The sequence below is a fragment of the Rana temporaria genome, chromosome 6 (assembly GCF_905171775.1).
Source record: "Rana temporaria chromosome 6, aRanTem1.1, whole genome shotgun sequence".
In the NCBI taxonomy this organism is placed as follows: Eukaryota; Metazoa; Chordata; class Amphibia; order Anura; family Ranidae; genus Rana; species Rana temporaria.
In genome coordinates this window covers 205,922,646-205,950,506 of record NC_053494.1, presented here as the reverse complement: position 1 = coordinate 205,950,506, position 27,861 = coordinate 205,922,646, and the positions used below count along the sequence as shown (strand labels likewise).

General features: G+C 45.4%; 1 protein-coding gene across 1 annotated transcript in view; it reads right to left on the bottom strand.

Annotated features, from left to right (window-relative positions):
* Positions 1-27,861, bottom strand: part of LOC120944199 (motor neuron and pancreas homeobox protein 1-like) — a 47,731-nt gene continuing 19,870 nt past the window's right edge. The window contains exons 2-3 of the mRNA XM_040358151.1: positions 3,180-3,340; positions 1-933 (exon numbers count right to left, since the gene is read on the bottom strand). Coding sequence (XP_040214085.1) covers positions 634-933; positions 3,180-3,340 — 461 coding nt within the window. The 3' untranslated portion in view covers positions 1-633. The remainder of the gene's footprint in view (positions 934-3,179; positions 3,341-27,861) is intronic.

Below are 27,861 nucleotides of genomic sequence, written 5' to 3'. Positions count from 1 at the left end.
AATTGTAGTTCCTGAACAACTGGAGGGTCGTAGTTTGAAGACCCATGTTAAAAATCTTCAGTAGTCAAGTATTTTAAAACATTGCCAACATACAAGCCCTGATGAAGGGGGATGTGTGAACGCTCGAAACTCGTTGTCTTTATCTTCTGAATTTTTTGTTGTGAGAAATAATCTTTTTTACTGGACTTTTTTTTTATATATATATATATATGGTGCTCTTATCCTTCTATACAGTATATCCTGGACATTATATTGGAGCCTCATCAATCATCACAATGTAAGCATCAGTTACACAATCCATGCATGGTGGCCCACAGCAACAAAGAAGAGCCAGAAGAACAATGTAACTTTCTTATTGATAAAAAAAAAAAAAGCATCAGTTGGTGGACAGAATGCCGAAACCCAACAGACTTTATTTTCAGAAGGCCAAACCAGGTTATTTCACTTTATTGCAGGTACCCAATGAACTCACTTATAACTCACCCCCCCACCCATTCTCACTGAGACCCCTACCAATTATTAAATACATATAAATTACTATCTCCGGTCTCCACATCTCTGTGGAATATTACTGTCCATGAAAAATAAATAAACTTTGGGCTGCATATTGCCCACAGTCCCTCAGTCTGTATCTTATGGGGAGGGCAGAGCCCCACTCTCTTCCTCGGAGCAAAAAGACTCTGTGCTGTAGCGGTGCTGGCCGTTGTGCCGTAAGATGTTTGTGTCTCTCTCTGATCCTTGGAAGTCTACATCTTCTTCTTCCTCCTCTTCCTCCTCTTCCTCCTCCTCTTCCTCCTCCTCGTCATCCTGGGCATCCTTGCTGGGTGCTATGCCCTCTGACCTCTTCTTGTCGCCGTGATTGGACGCCCCCTGTTCTTTCCCCTTACGACTCCTCTTCCACTTCATTCTGCGGTTCTGAAACCAGATCTTTACCTGCGTACAGAAATCAGACCAATGTTACAAAGCCAACAATCCAATCCTCAACAATTCAACAACAACAAAAAAAATTTCAAACAGTGTTAGGAATTATGGGCCAGATTCAGGTAGATTTACGTTACGCAGCGGCGGCGTAACGTATCCCATTTACGTTACACCGCCGCTGGTTTACAGCGTAAGTGCCTGGTTCACAAAGCACTTACCTGTAAACTTGCGGCGGTGTAACGTAAATCCGCTCGGCGCAAGCCCGCCTAATTCAAATGGGGCGGGCACCATTTAAATTAGGCGCGTTCCCGCGCCGAGCGTACTGCGCATGCTCCGTCCGTCAAATTACCCGACGTGCATTGCGCTAAATTACATCATTGGTTTGACGTTAACGTAAATGGCGTCCAGCGCCATTCACGGACGACTTACGCAAACGACGTGACATTTTAAATTTCGACGCGGGAACGACGGCCATACTTAACATTGTTAGACCACCTAGGAGGCAGCCTTAACTTTACGACGCGTATCGCTACGGGAACAACGTAAATTTAGATCGACGGGCATCGCGGACGTTTGTGAATCGCCGTAACTAGTCATTTGCATATTCTACGCCGACCGCAATGGCCTCGCCACCTAGCGGCCGGCCTAGAATTGCAGCCTAAGATCCGACGGTGTAACACAAGTTACACCTGTCGGATCTTAGGGCTGTCTATGCGTAACTGATTCTATGAATCAGGCGCATAGATACGACAATCGTATCTCAGAGATACGACGGCTTATCAGGAGATACGCCGTCGTATGTCTTCTGTGAATCTGGCCCTATCATCTCCATTCTTGAAAAACCAAGCAAAACTTTTTTTAATTTGGTTTGTTTAGAACATTTTTTTTTTAGAGGGAATCGAATTCTCAGTATTGGCCACAAGGGGGCACACATGCCCTTGAACAGGATAAAAGTGGGTCTTGGTTGCAACTATTGAACTTACATTACACTAATGCCGCGTACACACATGACCTTTTTTAGGGTTGTAAAAAATTACGTTTTTTTTAACCACTTAAGACCCGGACCTTTAGGCAGCTAAAGGACCCGGCCAGGTTTTGCGATTCGGGCACTGCGTCGCTTTAACAGACAATTGCGCGGTCGTGCGACGTGGCTCCCAAACAAAATTGGCGTTCTTTTTTTCCCCACAAATAGAGCTTTCTTTTGGTGGTATTTGATCACCTCTGCGGTTTTTATTTTTTGCGCTATAAACAAAAGTAGAGCGACAATTTTGAAAAAAAATCAATATTTTTTACTTTTTGCTATAATAAATATCCCCCAAAAATATATATATATAAAAAAAAATGTTTTTCCTCAGTTTAGCCCGATACGTATTCTTCTACATATTTTTGGTAAACAAAATCACAATAAGCGTTTATCGATAGGTTTGCGCAAAATTTATAGCGTTTACAAAACAGGGGATAGTTTTATTGCATTTTTATTAATTATTTTTTTTATTACTAAACGATCAGCGATTTTATTTGTGACTGCGACATTATGGCGGCCACTTCGGACAATTTTGACACATTTTTGGGACCATTGTCATTTTCACAGCAAAAAATCTGGTCTCTACAGGACTCTGCATTCACTATATCTGCTCTCCCCAGGACTCTGCAGTCACTATATCTGGTCTCCCCAGGACTCTGCATTCACTATATCTGGTCTCCCCAGGACCCTGCATTCACTATAGCTGGCCTCCCACAGTACACAGAACATGGAAATGCAATTATTTTAGTAAATATAAACTGCTAAATACCTTTTCTCATCAGCAGTATATAGCAGTCTTGTAACTTCTATCAGTGTCTGGTGAAAGCTTATAAGAGGATTTTTTTTTATTCTGCTCTGACTGTCCTATGAGGCTGCAGAACCCCTGGCCCTCTGTCTGGACAGTGCTGATTGGCAATGTGCTGATCACATATACCCTGCCCCCCCCCAAAAAAAGAACTCTACACACCAAACTGAGCATGTGCAGAGAGCCTCCAAGGCTCTGTTCTATCAGCAGATGGATTGGGGACAGTAAAAAAAAGGTGGAAGATCAGAGAAGACAGGATCAAACAGCATTTTTGCACAATGTGCAGGATTATCCCCTTATATTCCACAGTGAGTATAACAAGCATGCTTTACTGCATATACAGACTGATTTTACTGTTGTGGGTTTAGTAACACTTTAATCATCCATGACAGGTCCTCTTTATTGCATAAATCTGCACGTGTCACCCACCTGTGTCTCTGTCAGCATAAGAGACGTGGCCACCTCGAACCGCTTCGGCCGTGACAGATATTTGTTGAGCTTGAATTGGTTCTCCAGCTCCAGCAGCTGCTGACTAGTGAAGGCTGTACGAGGCCGCCTGCATTTCCCCATAAGACCAGGCTGGTTAGATGCTGCAGGACAAGAAATGTCAGCATTACTATACAGATCCACAATGTAACAGTTCACAGCGGTGATGGGCGGCCCCCTGCTGTCCGGGACAATTATTACATTTCTCACACACGTTAAAATCAGCGGCCCGGATTCAGATAGAATGCTCTATCTATCTGCGGGCGTAACGTATCTTAGATACGTTACGCCGCTGTAACTTTGGGCGCAAGTTCCGTATTCAGAAAGGACTTGCGCCCTTAGTTACGGCGGCGTTACGTATCTCGTCCGGCGTAAGCCCGCGTAATTCAAATGGGGATGTTGTGGGCGTGTTATATTTAAATTACACTTGACCCCGCGTATTTTAAGTTTTTTGTGAACGGCGCATGCGCCGTTCGTGAAAGAATCCCAGTGCGCATGCTCGAAATTACGCCGCAAAGCCTCATTGGTTTCGACGTGAACGTAACTTACGCAAAGCCCTATTCGCGAACGACTTACACAAACAACGTAAAATTTTCAAAATTTGACGCAGGAACAACGGCCATACTTAACATAGGATACGCCGCACATACCCCTCATCTTGTAGGGGTAACTTTACGCTGGAAAAAGCCGAACGCAAACGACGTAAAAAAAAAAGCACCGGGCGGTCGTACGTTTCTGAATCGGCGTAACTACCTAATGTGCATATTCCTGGCGTAACTATACGGAAGCGCCACCTAGCGGCCAGCGTGAATATGCAGCCTAAGATACGACGGTGTAAGACACTTGCACCAGTCGGATCTTAGGGAAAGCTATGCGTAACTGATTCTCTGAATCAGGCGCATAGATACGACGGACGGCACTCAGAGATACGACGGCGTATCAGGAGATACGCCGTCGTATCTTGTTTCTGAATCCGGGCCAGTATTTGTTGCCAGAAAATTACTTAGAACCCCCAAATACTATATATTTTCTGATAGCAGAGGCCCTGTAGAATAAAATGGAAGCCGTTTCTAATTTTATGCCACACGATATTTGCACAGCCACACATTTTCTGATTTTTTATTTTTTTTACCAAAATGAATTTTAGTGGACACAAACACAATATAATACATGTCAACATTTAAATTTGCACTAGCTAATGAAATGGCTACAAACTACGGTACCCCAAATTCTCCATCGGCTATATACTATATCTGGTCTCCCCAGGACTCTGCATTCACTATATCTGGTCTCCCCAGGACCCTGCATTCACTATATCTGGTCTCCCCAGGACTCTGCATTTACTATATCTGGTCTCCCCAGGACCCTGCATTCACTATATCTGGTCTCCCCAGGACCCTGCATTCACTATATCTGGTCTCCCCAGGACCCTGCATTCACTATATCTGGTCTCCCCAGGACTCTGCATTCACTATATCTGGTCTCCCCAGGACCATGCATTCATTATATCTGGTCTCACCAGGACCCTGCATTCACTATATCTGGTCTCCCCAGGACTCTGCATTCACTATATCTGGTCTCCCCAGGACCCTGCACTCACTATATCTGGTCTCCCCAGGACCATGTATTCACTATATCTGATCTCACCAGGACCCTGCATTCACTATATCTGGTCTCCCCAGGACTCTGCATTCACTATATCTGGTCTCACCAGGACCCTGCATTCACTATATCTGGTCTCCCCAGGACTCTGCATTCACTATATCTGGTCTCCTCAACACCCTGCATTCACTATATCTGGTCTCCCCAGGACCCTGCATTCACTATATCTGGTCTCCCCAGGACCCGGCATTCACTATATCTGGTCTCCCCAGGACCCTGCATTCACTATATCTGGTCTCCCCAGGACCCTGCATTCACTATATCTGGTCTCCCCAGGACCCTGCATTCACTATATCTGGTCTCCCCAGGACCCTGCATTCACTATATCTGGTCTCCTCAACACCCTGCATTCACTATATCTGGTCTCCCCAGGACCCTGCATTCACTATATCTGGTCTCCCCAGGACCCTGCACTCACTATATCTGGTCTCCCCAGGACCCTGCATTCACTATATCTGGTCTCCCCAGGACTCTGCATTCACTATATCTGGTCTCCCCAGGACTCTGCATTCACTATATCTGGTCTCCCCAGGACCCTGCATTCACTATATCTGCTCTCCCCAGGACCCGGCACTCACTATATCTGGTCTCCCCAGGACCCTGCATTCACTATATCTGGTCTCCCCAGGACCCTGCATTCACTATATCTGGTCTCCCCAGGACTCTGCATTTACTATATCTGGTCTCCCCAGGACTCTGCATTCACTATATCTGGTCTCCCCAGGACTCTGCATTTACTATATCTGGTCTCCCCAGGACTCTGCATTCACTATATCTGGTCTCCCCAGGACCCCCAGATCCCCAGATAAATTCCGACAACAAAAGTCCAAAGGAGCCTACCCGCGGTCGGAAATTCCGACAATAAGCTCAGATTGAACATTTGTTGTCCGAATTTCCGATCGTGTGTACGCGGTATAAGACAGGTATTTGCACCCACTTCTGGGCATAGATCCCCTCATTATCTGCAGGAGTCTACGCCATGTCCCCCCCCCCCCCATCTTCTGGCAGACACACAGGTCCCAGAAGACAGCAGGTACCAGTGGCATTGTGCAGCGCGAGTCGCACATGTGCAGTAGGAAACCAGGAAGTGAAGCTGCAAGGCTTCACTTTCTGATTTCCTTACCGAAGATGGAGGCGGCAGCACCCGAGACGCATACCTCCCAACATTCTGAGATGGGAATGAGGGACACATATCAGCAAAAGTATGCAGGCATAGGACACACCCCTTGCCACGCCCTCTTAAAGGGAAACTGTACAAAAAAACAAGATTGGTTAAACCCACAAGTGCTTTTTTTACCGCTACTATTCCTTTATATTGGCTTTTGGAATTTACAAATGCAGCAATTTATAAAACAGATGAAAGGTTTAGCACTGGAAAACACCTTTTGATAGATAAAAAGTGCATTTTATATACAACTGTATAGATCAGACCAAAATGAGGGACAAATGAGGAGGAATGAGGGACAGAGGGACATTGGTCCAAATCAGGGACAGTCCCTCGAAATCAGGGACAGTTGGGAGCTATGCCCGAGAGCCGAGGCAGAGATCGGCTTCGGGTGCTGACATCGCGGCGCGCTGGACAGGCAATTGTCCTTATTTTAAAAGTCAGCAGCTGCAGTATTTATAGCTGCTGACTTAAAAAAAAAAAAATTCTGCGGAACTCCACTTTAATTTCATTTCAATTACGTTCACTGAACTTTATTGCTATCACAAAGCGGCAAACAAGCCCCCTTCTGATAGCTTTGGGCAGTGACAACATGGCTGCTCCCCCTGTCTATGATAACAGGTCCTCTTTAATCATTTATTGACAAAACAGGTGACTGTACACATTCTCATTATATGTTCCCGTGAGAGAGAGCAGAGAGTTAGTCGAAGTCAAAAAAGATCTGGCAAAATATTTGTCAAATTTGCGTCGAGTAAACACAAAGGCCGAATCCTCATTTCTCCACAGCGAGCGCACACAATGGCCGGGGCTGAGCTTGTGTGGCTTCTTTTTTATGCCGGTTAGACTCACACCTAACAATAATATTGACTCGGGCAGTAAATTTCCCCTCCGCTGGTACTGCACTATGACCCGCCTGCACGCACTGATCCAGATAACACTGTGTAAACAGTTATATAAACTGGGTGACTATCTGTGTTTGTAGACCAATCATTAGTTATTAGGGAGCAGATAAAGGCAGCTCGTCTCCATTGATTGCCAGCTCCAAAGCGTTTATTAATTTAGCAGGGTTTGGCGCTGTGTAATCCACCGCCGTCTGTTCCACTGTTGGCTCTCTCCACTCCGGATGTTCCTTATGTACCTTTACTTTTTCAAATGAACTAATATACTGTATACATATATAAATGTGTCTATTAATTACTCCTCAACCCTTTCATGACTGGAGATCACTTAAAGGGGTTGTAAAGGAAAACATTTACCTCAGTGCAGTCCTCCTTCACTTACCTCATCCTTCCATTTTGCTTTTAAATGTCCTTATTTCTTCTGAGAAATCCTCACTTCCTGTTCTTCTGTCTGTAACTCCACACAGTAATGCAAGCCTTTTTCCCTGGTGTGGAGTGTCGTTCTCGCCCCCTCCCTTAGATTACAGGAGAGTCAGGACACTCACTTAAGCCCCATACACACTATCAGTTTTCCTGATGGTTTTCTCTTCAGGTTTACCAAAACCATCTAATATGAGGTCAAACCTTAAGCGTTTCAATTTGAGTGCAATCAGGCAGGTCCTTGTACTCCATGGTTTTGGTAAACCTGAGGAGAAAACCAGCAGGAAAACTGATAGGCCCCGTACACACGACCAGTTTCCTCGGCAGAATTCAGCTTCCGACCGAGTTTCTGGCTGAATTCTGCCGAGAAACCCGGCCGTGTGTACACTTTCGGCCGAGGAAGCCGACGAGGACCTCGGCGAGGAAATAGAGAACATGTTCTCTATTTCCTCGTTGTTCTATGGGAGCTCTCGTCCCGCCGAGCTCCTCGGCGGCTTCAGGGCTGAACTGGCCGAGGAACTCGATGTGTTTGGCACGTCGAGTTCCTCGGCCGTGTGTACGGGGCCATAGTGTGTATGGGGCTTTAGGCCCCTTTCATATTGAGGAGTTTTTCAGGCGATACAGCGCTAAATATAGCGCTGCTATCCCGCCTGAAAAACTCCTTTACTGCAGACTCAATGTGAAAGCCCGAGGGCTTTCACACTGAGGCGATGCGCTGGCGGGAGACAGAAAAATCTCCTGTCAGCAGCATCTTTGGAGCGGTGAGAGGAGCGGCATGTATACCGCTCCTTCCCATTGAAAACAATGGGAAACCGCGGCATTACCGCCCGCAATGCGCCTCTATAGAGGCGCATTGCGGGCGGTATTAACCCTTTATCGGCGCCGCTAGCGGGGGTTAATACCGCACCGCTAGCGGCTGATTCCCGCGGCAATCCCGGCGGTATAGCGCCGCTATTTTTAGCGGCGTTATACCGCGACCGCTGCTCCCGCCCCAGTCTGAAAGGGGCCTTAGTGCAGTCCTCCTTCACTTACCTCATCCTTCCATTTTGCTTTTAAATGTCCTTATTTCTTCTGAGAAATCCTCACTTCCTGTTCTTCTGTCTGTAACTCCACACAGTAATGCGAGGCTTTCTCCCTGGTGTGGAGTGTCGGGCTCGCCCCCTCCCTTAGACTACAGGAGAGTCAGGACACTCACTAACACACTTGCTCCTTTCTCTATCTGCAACGTAGACAGCGTCCTGACTCTCCTTTTGTCCAAGGGAGGGGGCGAGCACAACACTCCACACCAGGGAGAAAGCCTGGCATTACTGTGTGGAGTTTCAGACAGAAGAACAGGAAGTGAGGATTTCTCAGAAGAAATAAGGACATTTAACCACTTAACCCCCGGACCATATTGCTGCCCAAAGACCAGAGTACTTTTTGCGATTCGGGACTGCGTCGCTTTAACAGACAATTGCGCGGTCGTGCGACGTGGCTCCCAAACAAAATTGGCGTCCTTTTTTTCCCACAAATAGAGCTTTCTTTTGGTGGTATTTGATCATTTCTGCGGTTTTTTTTTTTTTTGCGCTATAAACAAAAATAGAGAGACAATTTTGAAAAAAATTAATATTTTTTACTTTTTGCTATAATAAATATCCCCCAAAAATATATAAAAAAACATTTTTTTTCCTCAGTTTAGGCCGATACGTATTCTTCTACCTATTTTTCGTAAAAAAAATCGCAATAAGCGTTTATTGATTGGTTTGCGCAAAAGTTATAGCGTTTACAAAATAGGGGGTATTTTTATGTCATTTTTATTAATATATTTTTTTTACTAGTAATGGCGGCGATCAGCGATTTTTTTTCGGTATTGCGACATTATGGCGGACACTTTTGACACATTTTTGGGACCATTGGCATTTTTATAGCGATCGGTGCTATAAAAATGCATTGGATTACTATAAAAATGCCACTGGCAGTGAAGGGGTTAACACTAGGGGGTGGGGAGGGGGTTAAGTATGTCCCTTGTGTGTTCTTACTGTGGGGGGGGGGGTGGCCTCACTAGGGGAAACACTGATCCTCTGTTCATACATTGTATGAACAGAAGATCAGCGTTTCCCCCGCTGACAGGACCGGGAGCTGGGTGTTTACACACACAGCTCCCGGTCCCCGCTCTGTAACGAGCGATCGCGTGTGCCCGGCGGCGATCGCGCCCGCCGGGCACACGCACGGGAGTCGGGGCGAGCGGGGGGGCGCGTGCGCGCGCCTCCGGCCGCGCGCGCCCCTAGTGGCGGCTGAGAGAGAGGACGTTATACTACGTGCTCTCGCCCAGCAGAGCCAACTTGCCGACGTAGAACGGCGGTGCGCGGTCGGCAGGTGGTTAAAAGCAAAATGGAAGGATGAGGTAAGTGAAGGAGGACTGCACTAAGGTAAAGGAAGCTGTTTAGGAAAATAAATTGTAACTTTACAACCCCTTTAAAGTGGGGGTTCACCCTAAAAAAAATTCTAACATTGCATGGAGCCGACCTATGAGACCGACACTATGCTGTTGTTTTTTTTGTTTTTTTTGGCGTACATACCATTTTAGGGCTATCTTCACCCCCGGCTTCCCCGCGGGAGTGGGCGTTCCTAATCACAGGCTGTGATTGACGTGCTTCCGACCGGCGCATACTGCGCGTCACGAGTTGCCGAAAGAAGCCGAACGTCGGTGCGCAGGCGTCGTATAGAGCCGCACCGACGTTCAGGTTCTTTCCGGCAAAACTCGACGGTTAGCATTCGTTTCGGAGCATGCGTGTTTGTACTTTGGATTTTAGTCCGATGGACTTCTGTACACACGATCGGATAATCCGACGGAACACATTTGTTGTCGGACGTTTTGAGAGCATAGGCCATCCAACATTTGTTGTCGGAAATTTCGACAATTGTCCAATGGAGCATACAGACGGTCGGATTATCCATCACACAATTGTTGTGGGAATATCCGATCGCGTGAATACGGGCCTTTACCCCTTTCTGTCTGAAAACATTCAAAAAGCCTATGCAGTATCCACCAATCGCCGGGTAGGAATACCTTGCGTGCAGAGTGTGGTACCCCCCTGGATAGAAGGTAGGTTCCCGCCTTTATCTGACGATAGTTAAGTATCTGTAGGTGATCTGATCTTCTCAGAATGTTCATACAAAGCATTTTCCTCCTAATGCTCTTTATTACACGACAATGCTTTTTTTCTAGTTATCTATTAATCAAAATTGTTTGATAAGATTTGTTACCTTATTGACATTGGTTTCTTAGTTGGTTAGTGATTATTAACCTCTATTATCTGATTATCTATTATGTTATTACAGATAATCTTTTTCAGGAATGTGCTCATGTCACTGTTCTATAGTGCATACCCATAAATAACTAATTAAACAAAATTAATAAATATATATTTTCCTAGAAAAATGGTGACGTGTTTAATACGTATTTTACCCGCTGTATGTATATGTGTGTATATATATATATAGGCATACCCCACTTTTAGACCCCTTTCACATTGAGGAGTTTTTCAGGCGGTACAGCGATAAAAATAGCGCTGCTATCCCGCCTGAAAAACTCCTTCACTGCAGACTCAATGTGAAAGCCCGGGGGTTTCACACTGAGGCGATGCGCCGGCGGGAGACAAAAAAATCTCCTGTCAGCAGCATCTTTGGAGCGGTGAGAGGAGCGGCATGTATACCGCTCCTTCACCGCTCCTTCCCATTGAAAACAATGGGAAACCGCGGCAATGCCTCTATAGAGGCGCATTGCGGGCGGTATTAACCCTTTATCGGCTGCTAGCGGGGGTTAATACCGCACCGTTAGCGGCTGATTCCCACGGCAATCACGGCGGTATAGCGCCGCTACTTTAAGCGGCGGTATACCGCCACCGAAGCTCCCGCCCCAGTCTGAAAGGGGCCTTAAAGGGTTAATACCTCTGCAGAGGCGCATTGCGGGCGGTATTACTGCGGTTTCCCATTGTTTTAAATGGGAAGGAGCGGTATACATGCCGCTCCTCTCACCGCTCCAAAGATGCTGCTGGCAGGAGATTTTTTTCTCTCCCGCCAGCGCATCGCCTCAGTGTGAAAGCCCTCGGGCTTTCACATTGAGTATGGAGTGCAGGAGTTTTTCAGGCGGTATTTAGGCGCTATTTTTAGCGATGTACCGCCTGAAAAACTCCTCAGTGTGAAAGGGGTTTTAGAGGAGCCTCTCTCTTTTATACTCTGCAGCTCCTGCTGGATTTTTCTTCTAATCCCCTTGTGGAGGCTTCCATTTGTGGATGGACATTTTATGGTTACACAAACCTATCACATTGCTATAAATCTTTTTATATGGGCTATAGACCGAAGGACTTATGAATAAATGGTTGTGGAACGAATCATCTGAGATTCCATTATTTTTTATGGGAAAATTTGCTTTGATATACAAGTGCTTTGGATTACAAGCATGCTTCCGGAACGAATTATGCTCGCAATCCAAGGTTTGACTGTATTTGGCTCCGTCCATCTTCCTATCAACTCTGTCCATCTTCCCTGTAGAGCTGCACAATTAATCGTTAAAAAATCGCAATCTCGATTCAACCCCCCCACAATCTCTATTGCAGAGCTTCCCGATTCTTTCATGTAACAAGTGTAGAGACTTCTCTGCTCACTCTGGCAGACTGCCAAGTTTTTAACAACAATGGGCCAGATTCTGAAAGGACTTACGACGGCGCAGCGCCATGTACGCCGTCGTAAGTCCTAATCCGACCCGTCGTATCTATGCGCCTGATTCTTAGAATCAGTTACGCATAGATATCCATTAGATCCGACAGGCGTAAGTCTCTTACGCCGTCGTATCGTAACTGCATTTTTCCGCTGACCGCTAGGGGCGTGTAAGCTGATTTACGCGTCGAAATATGTAAATCAGCTAGATACGCAAATTCACGAACGTACGACCGACCGACGCAGTAAAGTTACAACGTTTACGTTAGGCTTTTCCCGGCGCAATGTTGCCCCTGCTATATGAGGCATAAGTGCGGCGTACCAATGTTAAGTATGGCCGTCGTTCCCGCGTCGAAATTTAAAAAAGTTACGTCGTTTGCGTAAGTCGTCCGTGAATGGGGCTGGACGTCATTTACGTTCACGTCGAAACCAATGACGTCCTTGCGGCGTACTTTGCAGCAATGCACACTGGGAAATTCCACGGACGGCGCATGCGCCGCTCGGGAAAAACGTCAATCATGTCGGGTCACAGTAGATTTACATAAAACACGCCCCCCTGATCCAAATTTTAATTAGGCGGGCTTACGCCGGCTGATTTACGCTACGCCGCCGCAACTTACGGAGCAAGTGCTTTGAGAATACAGCACTTGCCCGTCTAAGTTGCGGAGGTGTAACGTAAATTAGATACGTTACGCCCGCACAAAATTGCGCGGATGTACGAGAATCTGGCCCATTGTCTGTGCTAGTAGATAAGTAGAAACATTGTAACTCTTCCTTCTTAGATTAAAGGGATAAAACTTCTGTCTGTAAATGCAGGAAGTTTAACCGCTTTAAGTGGTAGTAAACTCTTTACTACCACTTTTACCTACAGGTAAGCCTATAATAAGGCTTACCTGTAGGTATAAAGAAAATCTCCTAAACCTGTACGGTTTAAGAGATATTCCCCTCGCAATGTGCCACTGATTGCAGCAGGGATCCTCGGCTAAAGGGCCGGCAGCCGCCGGACTTTGCCGGAATATTGTCTCCCGCGCGCACGCGCGGGAGTGACAACATCGCTGCTCCAGCCATTCACAGCGCTGGAGCGGCGATACCCGGAGGCAAGATGACATCTCACTCGGCGTGGACCAGGTAAGTTCTCTACACCTCGTTCCAAGGTAAGTACCGTATTTATCGGCGTATACCGCGCACTATTTTGCCCTGAAAATCAGGGCAAAATCGTGGGTGCGCGATATACGCCGATACCCGCTTTCCCGCCACGAGTTTTGAATACTGCGCCGGCATATACCGAGCGCAGTACACTCGTGTAACTTCGGGGCAGTCTCGGCGCCTCTCGCACTGACGTCCTGAGCGTACAGGACGTCAGCGCGACAGTTGGCGAGCCTGCCCGACGTTACACGAGTGTACTGCGCTCGGTATATGCCGGCGCAGTATTCAAAACTCGTGGCGGGAAACGAGCGGGGAGGACCGACCCGCCGAAGAGGACACCCGACCCGCCGAAGAGGACACCCGACCCGCGGAAGAGGACGCCCGACCCGCCGAAGAGGACACCCGACCCGCGGAAGAGGACACCCGACCCGCGGAAGAGGACACCCGACCCGCCGAAGACAGACGCCCGACCCGCCGAAGAGGACACCCGAAGCCACAGATGGACGCCGGACCCGACGAGGCCGCCGATGAACGCCGCGCAAGACACCAAAACTGTAAGTACAAAAAAACAAAAAAACTTTTTTTCCACAGGAATTCGGGCCACTTTGGGGGTGCGCGGTATACGCGGGAGCGCGTTATACCGCGATAAATACGGTATTTCATGCGGTGCATACTAGCTCATTATGCCTTTTGCCTTGCAGGTGTAAAAAATAAATAAAAAAGTATTGCGGGTATACAACCGCTTTAATGTCTAAACCTTTTTCTGACACTTGTTTCTTTTGTTCCTTTGCATTTTTGCGTTCTACTAGGTCTCCTAGCGTTTTTGAGAATGAAAGTGTTTTTTTTTTTTTGTGTGTCTTCATGAACGTGTATTTTTTTTTTTTTTTGATTAGGTTGAACTCAATGAACTTGTATTGATTTTTTTTCTTTTTTCTTTTTTTCTTAGATTGCACTTCATTCACTTTTTCAACTTGTTAGCTCTACAGTATATGCAGCCTACTATTAGTGATATTGCATCAGTTGGGTTTATTGTGAAAGTAAAGACACGATGCAACAAAGCTGTGCCGTGGTGTCACCCTGTCTGGTCGGAGGAGAGTTTAGCTGTGGATCATGCAGGTGAACAGATGGGTTATTGCAGTGAAATGAGGACCGTTCTGTGTGTCTAACACGTGCCTCGCTGTTACATCGATCATTTTATAGATGCAATACAGACGGTTTTTCTTATCAAACATACGGTATGATTTTATTGCATGGAACCATAAGCTTTGGGTCACAAAGTCACAGCCAGCAATTTATTCTCTAGTTAACACACACAAATAAAAGTGGACCTGTCAGTTTGGAGATAATTAACCACTTCAGCCCCAGAAGGCTGTACCCTGGTTGTAAACCCTTATGCCGCGTACAGACGGTCGTTTTTTGTCATGAAGAAAAACAACGTTTTTGAAAACGTCATTTAAAATGACCGTGTGTGGGGAAAACGTCGTTTTATGTCTTCTGAAAAACGACAAAAAAAAAATTCGAACATGCTGGAATTTTTTGTCTCGTTTTTCAAAACGTTGTTTTTTGTGTCAATTAAAATGATCGTGTGTGGGCAAAACGACATTGAAAACAACGTTTTTAAACCCGCGCATGCTCAGAAGCAAGTTTTGAAGCGAGCTTCAATGGAACAGAGTGCCGTCGTACGTGCTGAACGTAACCGCGCTTTGCTAGAGCATTTTAAAAAACGATGGTGTGTGGGCAACGTCGTTTTTGAAAATGAAGTTTCAAAAACTTCGTTTTTTTTCATCACATAAAACGACTTTTTTCATCACATAAAACGTCTATACGCGGCATTACAGACCACCTTTACCTACAGGTAAGCCTAGATTACGGGCAGGGCCGCCATCAGGGGGTAGAGGCAGTACACCTGTAAGGGGCCCGGATTGGCAACCCCCCCTTTTTTTTTATAAAAAAAAATAAAAAAAAATGTAATATTTTTTTATTTATTTTATTTATATATATATATATATATATATATATATATATATATATATATATATATATATATATATATATATATATATATATTTATTATTATTATTATTATTATTATTATTATTATTAATATTATTAAAGGGCCCAGAGGTCCCCAGGGCCCCAGATGGCAATTCCCCTTTTAAAAATATATATATATATTTTTTTATATATATTTTAATTCTTTATATTAAAGGAGGGCCCAGAGGTCCCCAGGGCCTGGATGGCTACCCCCCCCCCCCCTTTTTATATATATTTTCCTTTATTTATTTATTTTTGTAAAGGCCCCCCCCCGCTTCTCAGTTCACAGAAGCCCCCCCCCGCTTCCCAATTTCAGACGGCAGCACCCCCCCCCCCCCGGGGTTCTCTGCTCCAGGGGGCCCATGCCTGAAGCTGTGTAAGGGGCCCCATAATTCATGATGGCGGCCCTGATTACGGCTTACCTGTAGGTGCAAGAAATATCTCCTAAACCTACACGGTTTAGAACAGGGGTGTCAAACTCAATCTCATTGTGGGCCGCATCAGCATTATGATTGCCCTCAAAAGGGCCGGTTGTATCTGTAAGATTAGATGTCCAGCACATCCCCTCCCCTTACATTAGATGTCAAGATCCCCCTAACCATCAGAAGTTGAGTCCCCCACTCTCCCTTATATCACAGTGCACCCCCCTTTCCTTATGCTGCATTGATTGGACGGAATACTGTGTCTGTGTCCCAATCTCCCAAATGAATGGAAGTGAGCAAACATTCATTGATGGTCACTAGTAGGCTGTATTGATGGATGATGGTAGGCTGCATTGATGGTCACTAGTAGGCTGTATTGATGGATGATGGTAGGCTGCATTGATGGTCACTAGTAGGCTGTATTGATGGGCGCTGGTAGGCTGTATTGATGGATGATGGTAGGCTGCATTGATGGTCATTGGTAGGCAGTATTGATGGATGATGGTAGGCTGCATTGATGGTCACTAATAGGCTGTATTGATGGATGATGGTAGGCTGCATTGATGGTCACTGGTAGGCAGTATTGATGGATGATGGTAGGCTGCATTGATGGTCACTAGTAGGCTGTATTGATGGGCGCTGGTAGGCTGCATTGATGGGCACTGGTAGGCTGTATTGATGGATGATGGGAGGCTGTATTTGATGGGCACTTCATTAAAAAGCTGGGGGTATACATGGGCAGGGAAAAGGAGGTGGAGTCAAGGGGACGGCAAAATTAGGTTTCGCCTAGGGTGTGAAAAATCCTTGCACCAGCCCTGTGTCCAATCAGAGAGTGCTTTGCATTCGTTGAGAAAGCTGGACCAATGTAAAAATATATAAAATGCCGACACCTGGAATTATTCATTTAGGAAGTGGAAGAGCAGCGCTGGAACCCTGAGACTTTTCACCTACATTTTATGTTCTAGTAGAAGTTTGGCGGTAGTGTAGATATGAAGAATTAGAAAAATTGTTTGGCAGCTTCTGAACACCAAACACTTTCCACAATCCCATTGGGTTGTGATGGGGGGTGAGTGGCTCTAGAACCGAAGCCCCACACTGTGATAATTAAGTCCAGATATAAGTTTATTCCAAAGATGGGCTGTTTACAAATCCAACGCGTTTCTAGCCCCACCCCCTTTGTCAAGGCTTAAATTAATGACAGCAGTTGCTTCAGAGCTTAGTACATAACAGAAGCTCTGCTGACTTCCATCATCCAATCATGTCTAAGCAAAAATGCATTTTTTTCCCCCTTACATGTGATTGGACATTCTTTACAAAGTGAAGCTTTACCTCATTTACTAAGCTCTGGAGCAACTGCACTTGCAAAGTGCACAGTCTAATTGCCTTTGGTAAATCAACCCCTCGGTGTCCCGATTATCAGTGCAGTCCCAACAGTGCCCACTGGTTCTGCCGATCAGTGTCCACCAGTGCTGCCAATCAGTGCTCATCAGTGCTGCCATTTAGTGCTCATAGGTGCCTCCTCATTAGTGTCACCTATCAGTGCCACCTACCAGTGCCCATTGTGCTGCCTACCATTTCCCATCAGTGTCACCTAGCAATGCCACCTATCAGTGCCCATCAGTGCCACCTATCAGTGTCGCATACCAGTGCTCATCAGTGCTGCCTACCAGTTCCCATCAGTGTCACCTAGTGAGTGAGTGAGTGAGAAACGTATATAGCGCAACACATGTGAACCTCTGGGCGCTTAGTATCCGTTTCCTACTGTCCTTTTGCCTTCAGAAAAGATGGGTAGCAATGCCACCTATCAGTGCCCATCAGTGCCACCTACCAGTGCCCATCAGTGATGCCTACCAGTGCCCATCAGTGCCACCTAGCAATGCCATTTATCAGTGCACATCAGTGCCACCTATCAGTGCTCATTAGTTCCGACCTATCAGTGCCCATCAGTGACACCTAGCAGTGCCACCTATCAGTGCCCATCAAGATACGACGGCATCTGGGATCGATCCGACAGGCGTACGTCTTAGTACGCCGTCGGATCTTAGATGCAATTTTTCGGCGGCCGCTAGGTGGCGTTTCCGTCAAATTCCGCGTCGAGTATGTAGCTAGTTACGGCGATCCACGAACGTACGTCCGGCCGGCATTTTTTTACGTCGTTTGCGTTCGGCTTTTTCCGGCGTATAGTTACAGCTGCTGTTATGAGGCGTACTTAATTTTAAGTATGGCCGTCGTTCCCGCGTCCAATTTAGAATTTTTTTTACGTCATTTGCTTTCTTCTTTTTCCGGCGTATAGTTATAGCTGCTGTTATGAGGCGTACTCAATGTTAAGTATGGCCGGCGTTCCCGCGTACAATTTTTAATTTTTTTACGTCGTTTGCGTAAGTCGTTCGCGAATAGGGATTTGCGTAGAATGACGTCACCGTCGTGAGCATTGGCTTGTTCCGGTTTTTCATTTCGAGCATGTGCACTGGGATACCCCCACGAACAGTTAAAAAAAAACACTGGCCCAGATTCAGGTACATTTGCGCGATATTTGCGGGGGAGCAGGGCAACGATTTTGCCCTGCACCCCCGCAAATATTTTGCGCTGCCCTCGATTCACGGAGCAGTAGCTCCGTAAATTGCAAGGGCGCGCCGGCAAAATTGCCCGGCGTAAGCGCGCGCAATGTAAATGATCCCGCCGGGGGCGGGAATCATTTAAATTAGGCGCGCTCCCGCGCCGAGCGTACAGCGCATGCTCCGTCGGGAAACTTTCCCGACGTGCATTGCGGCAAATGACGTCGCAAGGACGTCATTTGCTTTAAAGTGAACGTGAATGGCGTCCAGCCCCATTCACGAATCACTTACGCAAACGACGTGAAATTCAAATTTCACGTCGCGGGAGCGGCGGCTATACTTTAGCATTGGCTGCCCCTACTATTAGAAGGGGCAGCCTTGCGCTAAAGTTGCCGTACGGAAACTCCGTACCTGGCTTGCGCAGGGCCCGCGCAAGTTTGTGAATCAGTGGTAGTATGCAATTTGCATACTACACGCTGATCACAATGGGAGCGCCCCCTAGCGGCCCACGCAAGAATGCAGCCTAAAATCTGCGTGGCATAAGAGCCTTATGCCGCGCAGATTTTAGGCTGCAGTCGGTGTAACGAGGTTCCTGAATCAGGAGCACTCGTTACACCGGAGCAAGTAAGCAATTGCGCCGTGTAACCTATGGTTACACGGGCGCAATTGCTTCTTGAATCTGGGCCACATTGTTTACGTCGGGTCACAACGTATTGACATAAAACACGCCCCCATTACATCCATTTGAATTCCGCGCCCTCACGCCGCCAAAGATACACTACGCCGCCGTAACTTACGGCGCCAATTCTTTGTGGATTCGAAATAAAAAAAAAGTTGCGGCGGCGTAGTGTATCTTAGATACGCTGCGCCCGGCGGAAGATTACGCGCAGGTACGTGGATCTGCCCCTCCATGATTTGACTCAAAATTCTATATGCTATATTATTATTTTTTTTTTTTTTATTTGCAATTTATTTTTTTCCCATGAAAGCGGAGTCGCCCTTTAAACTTCATTACGTTTACTTATCACTTTACGCCTTTCTCTGTGTCTTTCTCAAAGCAAGCGTAGAATATAAATGACACTATAAAGCAATCAAATCCTTGCATGAATACACATGAGCAATAAACACACACATATAAAAAGGGAAGAATCATTTCAGACAAATAATAAATTGGGAACAAATAACACCCCGGGGCTCTGAGATGGCGGCGAGCACACAACGCACGCCCGCTAGTTACACTGACTTCTAATCCATTGTCCGCACTCACACGCCCCGATCACAAATTTGTGGTTAGCGAGGAAGGGATTGCTTTCCGTGTGTCACCGAGCTGTGAATTAACTTAAGAGGCTCTTTATCTGGACTAATGGGCCATGAAAGTAAATCCTCCCCTATATCCACTTTAACAAGACTCCTAACAAAACCAGCAAATTCCCCTTTTCACAGGCAGGACAATGGGGATCGCTCAGAGCCCTTCCACATAATTAGTCCGCTATTGTCCTCCTTCTGCCACTCTGCGCCCTCCAGTCCCCAGATGGATTGCAAAATTCATGAACACTGTGACCTTCCTCCGGGAGTGTGGGGGGGGGGGTTGTTATCCAATAAAGCTAATTTGAGGGTTTCTAAAAGGCAAACAAGCTCTAATGATGCGTAAAAAACCCAATTGAGTAGGATAGGCCACCAGAGCACAAAGGATGTTACAAATGCCTAATTATATATCTAAAGTCAAGAACACAAATGTAATGTATTCCAGTTTACCAATCATTAGTTGCGGTGGCTTCATTCGTTTTTAAAGGCCAAGTACCTGTTGATCTCACCAGAAGCACCCTTGTCACTTCCTCTGAGCTACAAAGAAGTCACAATGCAATAAAACCTGGGATTGCGAGCAGAATTCGTTCCGGAAACATGCTTGTAATCCAAAGCACTTGTATATCAAAGCGAATTTCCCCATAAGAAACAATGGAAACTCGAATGATTCGTTCCACAACCATTTACCGTATATACTCGAGTATAAGCCGACCCGATTATAAGCCGAGGCACCAAATTTTACCACGAAAAATGGGAAAACGCATTGACTCGAGTATAAGCCTAGGGTGTCCATCTGCATGCCTTAGGCCTCGTACACACGACCGAGTTTCTCGGCAAAAACCAGCAAGAAACTTGCTGGGAGATATTTTTTTGCCGAGGAAACCGGTCGTGTGTACATTTTCGTCGAGGAAACTGTCGAGAAACTCGACGAGCCAATAAGAGAGCAAGTTCTCTATTTCCTTGACGGGAATGGAGAAACTTGCCTTGTCGAGTTCCTCGACAACCTAACAAGGAACTCGACGAGGAAAACTATGTGTTTCGCCCGTCGAGTTCCTCAGTCGTGTGTGCGAGGCTTCACTGTGCCTCACTTTGCCTCACTGTGTCCATGTCCATGCCTCACTGTGCCAATGCCTCACTGTGTCCATTTGCATGCCTCACTGTGCCCATGGCTCACTGTGCCCATGCCTCACTGTGTCCATGCCTCACTGTGCCTCACTGTGTCCATGCCTCACTGTGCCCATGCCTCACTGTGCCCATGCCTAACTGTGCCCATGCCTCACTGTGCCTCACTGTGTCCATGACTAGACTTATGTTTAACATGGAAGTCTATGGAAGGGGTGCCTGGCTTTGAAAATTCGATGCTCCCTGGCCGTAGATCCTCCAGACAGCAAACATTGCACACTTATAGAGGAGAAATGGGGCTACATGTGTGCCAGGTTTTGGGTCCAGGGGACCTACTGCCAGCCAGTAATAGGTCCCTAAAGTAACCATAGAAATTACCGTTTAACATGGGAGTCTATGGAAGGCGTGCCTGACTTTGAAAAAAATCGGTGCTCCCCGACCGAAGGTCTCCCAGACAACAAACTTTGCACACTTGTAGAAGAAGAGTGGGGATACATGTGTAACAAGTCCAGGGGAGCTACGGCCCGGTACCGGGTCCCCAAAGTTTGGGAGATCAGGCACAAAAAGGTGACTCGAGTATAAGCCGAGGGGGGCATTTTCAGCAAACAAAAATTTGCTGAAAAACTCGGCTTATACTCGAGTATATACGGTATTCATAGGTCCTTCAGTTTATAGGCCATATAAAAAGATTATAGCAATGTGATAGGTTGTGTAATCATAACATGTCCATCCACAAATGGAAGCCTTAACCTCCCTGGCGGTATTCCCGAGTCTGGCTCGGGGTGGAAATCCAGTACCATTAGCGGTATCCCCGAGCCAGACTCGGATCGGATCGCATCACAGGATCCACAGGCAGACGTTACTTACCTTGTCCCCTGGATCCTGCGACGTCTCTCCGCTGTGTGAGCGAGCTGTGTCCTCGCTCAATTCACACAGTGCTGCGTGCCGATCTCCGTTCCCTGCGACGTTACGACGCACAGGGGTGGAGATCGGCGCCAAATTCAAAAAAGTAAAAACACAATACACATACAGTATACTATAATCCTACAGATTACAGTACTGTATAAAATTATTACACACCCCCCTTGCCCCTAGCGGTCTGTCCAGTGTCCTGCATGCAGTTTTATATTATAAATACTGTTCTTTCTGCCTGGAAACTGGAGATTGTCCATAGCAACCAAAAAGTGTCCCTTTGCCCTGGTTCACACTGGGTACGATTTGGAACGATTTGAGATGCGATTTGACATGTCAAATCGCATCTCAAATCGGCGGCAATTGTCGGCAATGGCACTGTCCTAATCAGTGCGACGCCGCATCTGCGATTTCAAAAAGTAGTTCCTGTACTACTTTTTGCGATTTCAGGCCGCGATTTACATTAAATTGCGGCCGAAATCGCGGCAAAATCGCAGCCGCGAAATCGCGGTAAAATCGCGCATTTTACCGCGATTTTGAATTCGCAGCAGTGTGAACCTAGGCTCAATGTCAAAAGTGGTTTTAGAGCAGCTAGAAAACAGCGATAATAAATTAAAATCACTTGCAGAATTGAGCGATAGCGGTTTGTGGGGATTTAACCTCCCTGGCGGTATGATTCTGTCTGGAATTACGTACCAAAAGCGGTACAATTATTTTGCAAGGAAATTTGGCGTTTTATACTGTAGGCCTGTAATTTTTGGAAATGACTCACTTAAATCTGACCAAGCAAGAGTCTTGTAGGCATCCCGGGTATGATTTTTTTTTTAAAACAAAATTATAAATTATAATATAATAAATAATTATAAATAATTATAACAAATAATAATATAATTATAATAAAATTTATTCAATAATGTAATCAACTCAAAATCACTGAAATTTGCTCAGTTGCAGAATTGTCGCTGTCATTATTATTATTTTTTTATGACGAATTTCCCCACAAATCGCTATCGCACAATTCTGCAAGTGATTATAATTTATTATCGCTGTTTTCTAGCTGATCTAAAACCATTTTTGACATAAAGGGACACTTTTGGACAATCTACAGTTTGCAGGCAGAAAGAACAGTTTTTATTATATAAAAGTACATGCAGGACACTGGACAGACCACTAGGGACAAGGGGGGGGGTGTATTTTTTACATACAGTACTGTAATCTATAAGATTACAGTATACTGTATGTAAAGTGTTTGTTTACTTTTTTGAATTTGGCGCCGTTCTCCGCCCCCGTGCGTCGTAACGTCGCAGGGAACGGAGATCGGCGGCACACGGGGACACTGTGAATTGAGCGAGGAGGTCCCGCTCGCTTACACAGCGGGGTGGCATCACTGGATCCAGGGACAAGGTAAGTAACTTGCCTGTGGATCCAGCGAGAAGGTAAGCCGCGCCGCTGCACACTCATGTCCACCCCGAGCGTGACTCGGGGATACCGATCCTAACATTGGAAACCTACCCCGAGTCACGCTCGGGTTTACCGCCAAGGGGGTTAAGTGTCCAAACTGTCCGCAGCAATATCGCAGTCCTGACAAAAGCTAATCAATTTTGTATTTTATTTTTTGGATTACACCTGTAAGAGCCGGTTCACACTCCCGCGGCACGACTCCGGGGGCGACTCTGCAAAACGACTGTAAAGAAGTCAATGCAGGTCGCCCCGAGCCGCCCCCGAAGTCATGCAGGAACCTTTTTTCTAAGTCGGAACGACTTGCGTCGCTCCTATTAGAACGGTTCCATTGCATTGAATGGGATGCGACTTGTCAGGCGGCTGACAGGCCCGGCCAACCCCCTCCCATTTTTTCTTACAATTGTTATTTTTTTTTTGTCAACAAAAAAGCTGTGTAAGGAGCCCCAAAATTTGTGATGGAAAAGTTGGCTGGAACAGGTTGTCTCAATGCAGGCAAAACTGTATCATGTCCAGGAAAATCTTGGAGAGTGTCTGTTTGGAGAGGCGCATTCAGTCATTGGCAGCACGCTGTACACGGATATCCCTACAGTGCTGTAAATTGCGAGATCAATTAATACTGTGAGCCCAGAATAGGAAAACGTTGTCCTTGTAATCACTGACCGAGAGGCCCAATCAATGCATCCTATCCCAAAGAGCTGACATTTAACACAGCGTAATTCCATCTGCTGGCTTCCCAAGGACGTTTCAATAAATTAGGAGCGAGTGGGCCTGGCAGCCATAAATCGCGGCGTAAGTGACGGCTTTGTGTAAGCCGGTGACAAGCAGTAAACTTCTCTTGCTTTGTCTTATTGCACTGTGAAGGCTCTAAATAATTATAGTGAGTAACACTTACCCCTTGCTAAGCTGCGCAGTGAATACAGATGAATGAAGGCTTGCCAAATCCGGACGCAAAATCTTTTCTATTATTATAAGAATATTTATTCAGGGTAAAAAAGTTTGGTCACAGATTACGCGCACACCTATGCCGGGTGCCACAGTGCGCTGGCATTTTTGCATGTTTAGGGCATCCTATTCATTTTAATAGGCTGCACCTACCTGCGACAATTGCATATCAGAAGCGCGGGAACATTTTTTTAACCACTTCAATACCTGCCCAGGCTAATTTTCAGCTTTCAGCGCTGTCACGATTTGAAATCGTGCGACGTGGCTCCCAAACAAAATTAACGTCCTTTTTTTTCCCCACAAATAAAGCTTTCTTTTGGTGGTATTTGATCACCTCTGCGGATTTTATTTTTTGCGCTATAAACCAAAAAAACAGCGAAAATTTTGAAAAGAAAAAACACAATATTTTTTACTTTTTGCAGTTACAATTTAAAAAAAAAATTATAATTTTCTCAGTTTAGGCCGATATGTATTCTACATGTTTTTGGTAAAAAAAATCGCAATAAACGTATAGTGATTGGTTTGCGCAAAAGTTATAGCGCCTACAAAATAGGGGATAAATTTATGCCATTTTATTTTTATTTTTTATTTTTTTAATAGTATTGGGCTCAATCCACTAACGTCTGCAATCCCATAGGGAAGCATTACAAGTAAACGGACTTGTAAAAAACGGACCGTTTGTCCGCCCGTGTGAAAGGGCCCTTACAGGTGTAATGCAAAAAATAAAAATACAAATGCTTGTACCCCCCTGATGGCGGCCCTGCCAGCCAAAACCTTCTTTTTAACCACTTCAGCCCCGGAAAAATTGGCTGCTGACTGACTGGGCCATTTTTTGCGATTTGGCACTGCGTCGATTTAAGGCTTGGTTCACACTGGTGCGTTTTGACATGCGATTTGGCACGTCAAATCGGCAGTATTTGCCACAAATTGCCAGCAATGGCATCGTCCTAATCGGTGCTGCACCGATTTCAAAAAGCAGTCCCTGTACTACTTTTTGTGATTTCGTCCCGCGATTTACATTGACATCTGTGCAGAAACACACAGATGCACAGATGTCTCTATAATCGCGGCCGAAATCGAAGTTCAGCTGAACATGCACGGCTTCACTCCCGCAGCCCAGTGTGAACCTGGGCTCACTGACAATTGCGCGGTTGTGCGATGTTACACCCAAACAAAATTGACATCCTTTCTTTCCCACAAACAGAGCTTTCTTTTGGTGGTATTTGATCACTTCTGCGGTTTTTGATTTTTGCACTATAAACAAAAAAAGAGCGACAATTTTGAAAAAAAAGCAACATTTTTTTACTTTTTGCTATAATACATATCCCCAAAAAATATATATATATATATATTAAAAATTCCTTTAGGCCGATACGTATTCTTCTACATATTTTTGGTAAAAAAATCGCAATAAGCGTTTATTGATTAGTTTGTGCAAAAGTTATAGCGTCTATAATATAGGGGATAGTTTTATGGCATTTTTATTATTATTATTTTTTTACTAGTAATGGCGGCGATTAGCGATTTTTATTGTGACTGCGATATTGCGGCGGACACATCGGACCCTTTTTTACGCTATTTTGGAACCATTGACATTTATACAGCGATCAGTGCTATAAAAATGTCCGTTTTAAAATTTTGCAAATAAATACTCTTTCTTTATGAATTTAGGTAAAACGTTTTTTTGCTACATTTCTTTGGTGAAAATAACCAAAATCAGTGTCTATTATTTACTCTCTACGAAAGTTATAGAGTCCATTAAGTATGGGATATATCTGAAAATTGATCAGTCCTGATGTACTGACACCAGGGGTCAAGTCCTGGGGAAAAAAGTGTGGGAACTCCCACCCAAGATCCACTCCCCAACCCCCCAAAAAAAATTATACGCTCATATGCATAATTACTAAACCGCATGTTTTTTTTTCTGTCACTTCCTTGATGCTGCAATGTCTCCTGGGAACAATGACAAAAGCTCCCAGGAGACATTGCTGCATCGAGGAAGTGACGGAATACCCGCACGCTACCCGATGTATCCATATACAGGAAGCGGCCAGTAACATAAAGGATCACTAAGGTTCGCCTGCCCCTGACAGTGACTCGAGCTGGGCATCGCCGCTTAGTGAAGGATTGGTTCGGGCGGCTCGGCTGCTCTCGGCTGCTCTAGTCCTGCAAAGGGAACTGCGTTCCTGCTGTGAAAAAAGTGCAGGAACTCCGTTCCCACGCGTTCCCGCAGGACTTGAGCCCTGACTGACACCCTATCTCATTTCTTGAGGCCCAAAAATGTCAGGACAGTAGAAATACCCCCCAAATGACCCCTTTTCGGAATGTAGACAATCCAATGTATTTAGTAAGCTTTAGAAGTTTCTAATTTTGTTTCATAATTTTTTGGAAAACAAAGAAATGTACAAAAAAATTATTTTTGCAATTTCTTTACTGTCACCTGTGCAGTACAGCGACATTATATAACAGGTGTGGCGTTGATTGGTGACAGTACAAAAGTATATATATATATATATATATATATATATATATATATATATATATATATATATATATATATATATATATATATATATTATTTTTTCTTTATTTTTTTTTAATGTTTTTTTATTTTCTCAATTCTTTTTTAAGATTTTTTTTTTACACACTTTGATCAAAGCAATGTAATGTTGCCATAGTAAAATTGTAACACTCTGGGGAAGTGATCAGTATTTTTTATTTCTTTTTTACACATATATATATGTGTTTGTTTATGGCAATGAATTGTATTAGCTTAGCAGAAACACAGGATCTCTGTCTTCAATACTAACAGAATGATCTGCCTTGTTTACATAGGCAGACCTCCTTTCTGCCTCTGTCAGGAATGATCAATGGGTCCCAGCGGACATCAGGGCTGGACCGGGACAAACATTTGGCCCTGGACTTCATCCAGACTGGCCCACTATGACAGGTCTCTCCCACAGCGGTCAGACAACTCCCGCACCCCCCTGGCCACCCAAGCACCCTCTCTCCCTTCACTAGCCACTCTTTATTAGAGTAGAACGGCTGGTACTGGTACTCTTATAGGCAGTACCAGTGGGGAAGCTAGACATTATTTTACCCGGGGCAAAGAATCAGTTTGGTGCCCCCCCTTATGGGACAAGATTAGGCAGAAGTGAGAAACTCCCAGGCCGCTGTCACTGAAGCCGGCCCACTGAGCCATCGGCCCACTGGGAAACTCCCTGTAGTCCCAATGGCCAGTCCATCCCTGGCAGACATCGGGTCCACCAGGCCCGCTGATTGGCTCCGGTGGTGTCCAATCACAGCGGGAGTGGGTCATCGGCTGGCTTGCGTGCGCGCTGCAGACCCCCGGAAGTGCAAACTCATATACCTGTAGGTGGTTTTGCACAGAGGAGCCACCTCCCTGCAGTAAATGTATGTGGGGCGGTCGGAAAGACGTTTATAGAAAATTTCCAGGCATCGGCATGTTACTGAATATATATTGTTTTATTGGTCTAGCTTGGACCTATGTAACTATACATATGACATACCTGGCCAATGCCCTTGGAAATCCCTGGAGTAGACACTGTTACGTGACAGGTGTTTGTATGCAGTATGGACAGAAAAAGCCAACCTAACATACGTATAGGGGAGAGGTTTATCAGGAATGGGGTTTGTTTTGACTTTATCTATTATTACTAGTCCTGATAAAGTGTTTTCATTATCTTATCACATATATAAATCATTGTCCCATGTGGGTGATTTCATTTATGATGTTAGTCTTATCACCGCTGCATGGTTGGATCTTGCCCCCAGGTCTTATACTTCTAAAGGATGATGAGGTATGGAGGAGGATAGTTTGGTCATTTTTAATTTAGCGAATTTTTCCCAGAGTTCTCTGTA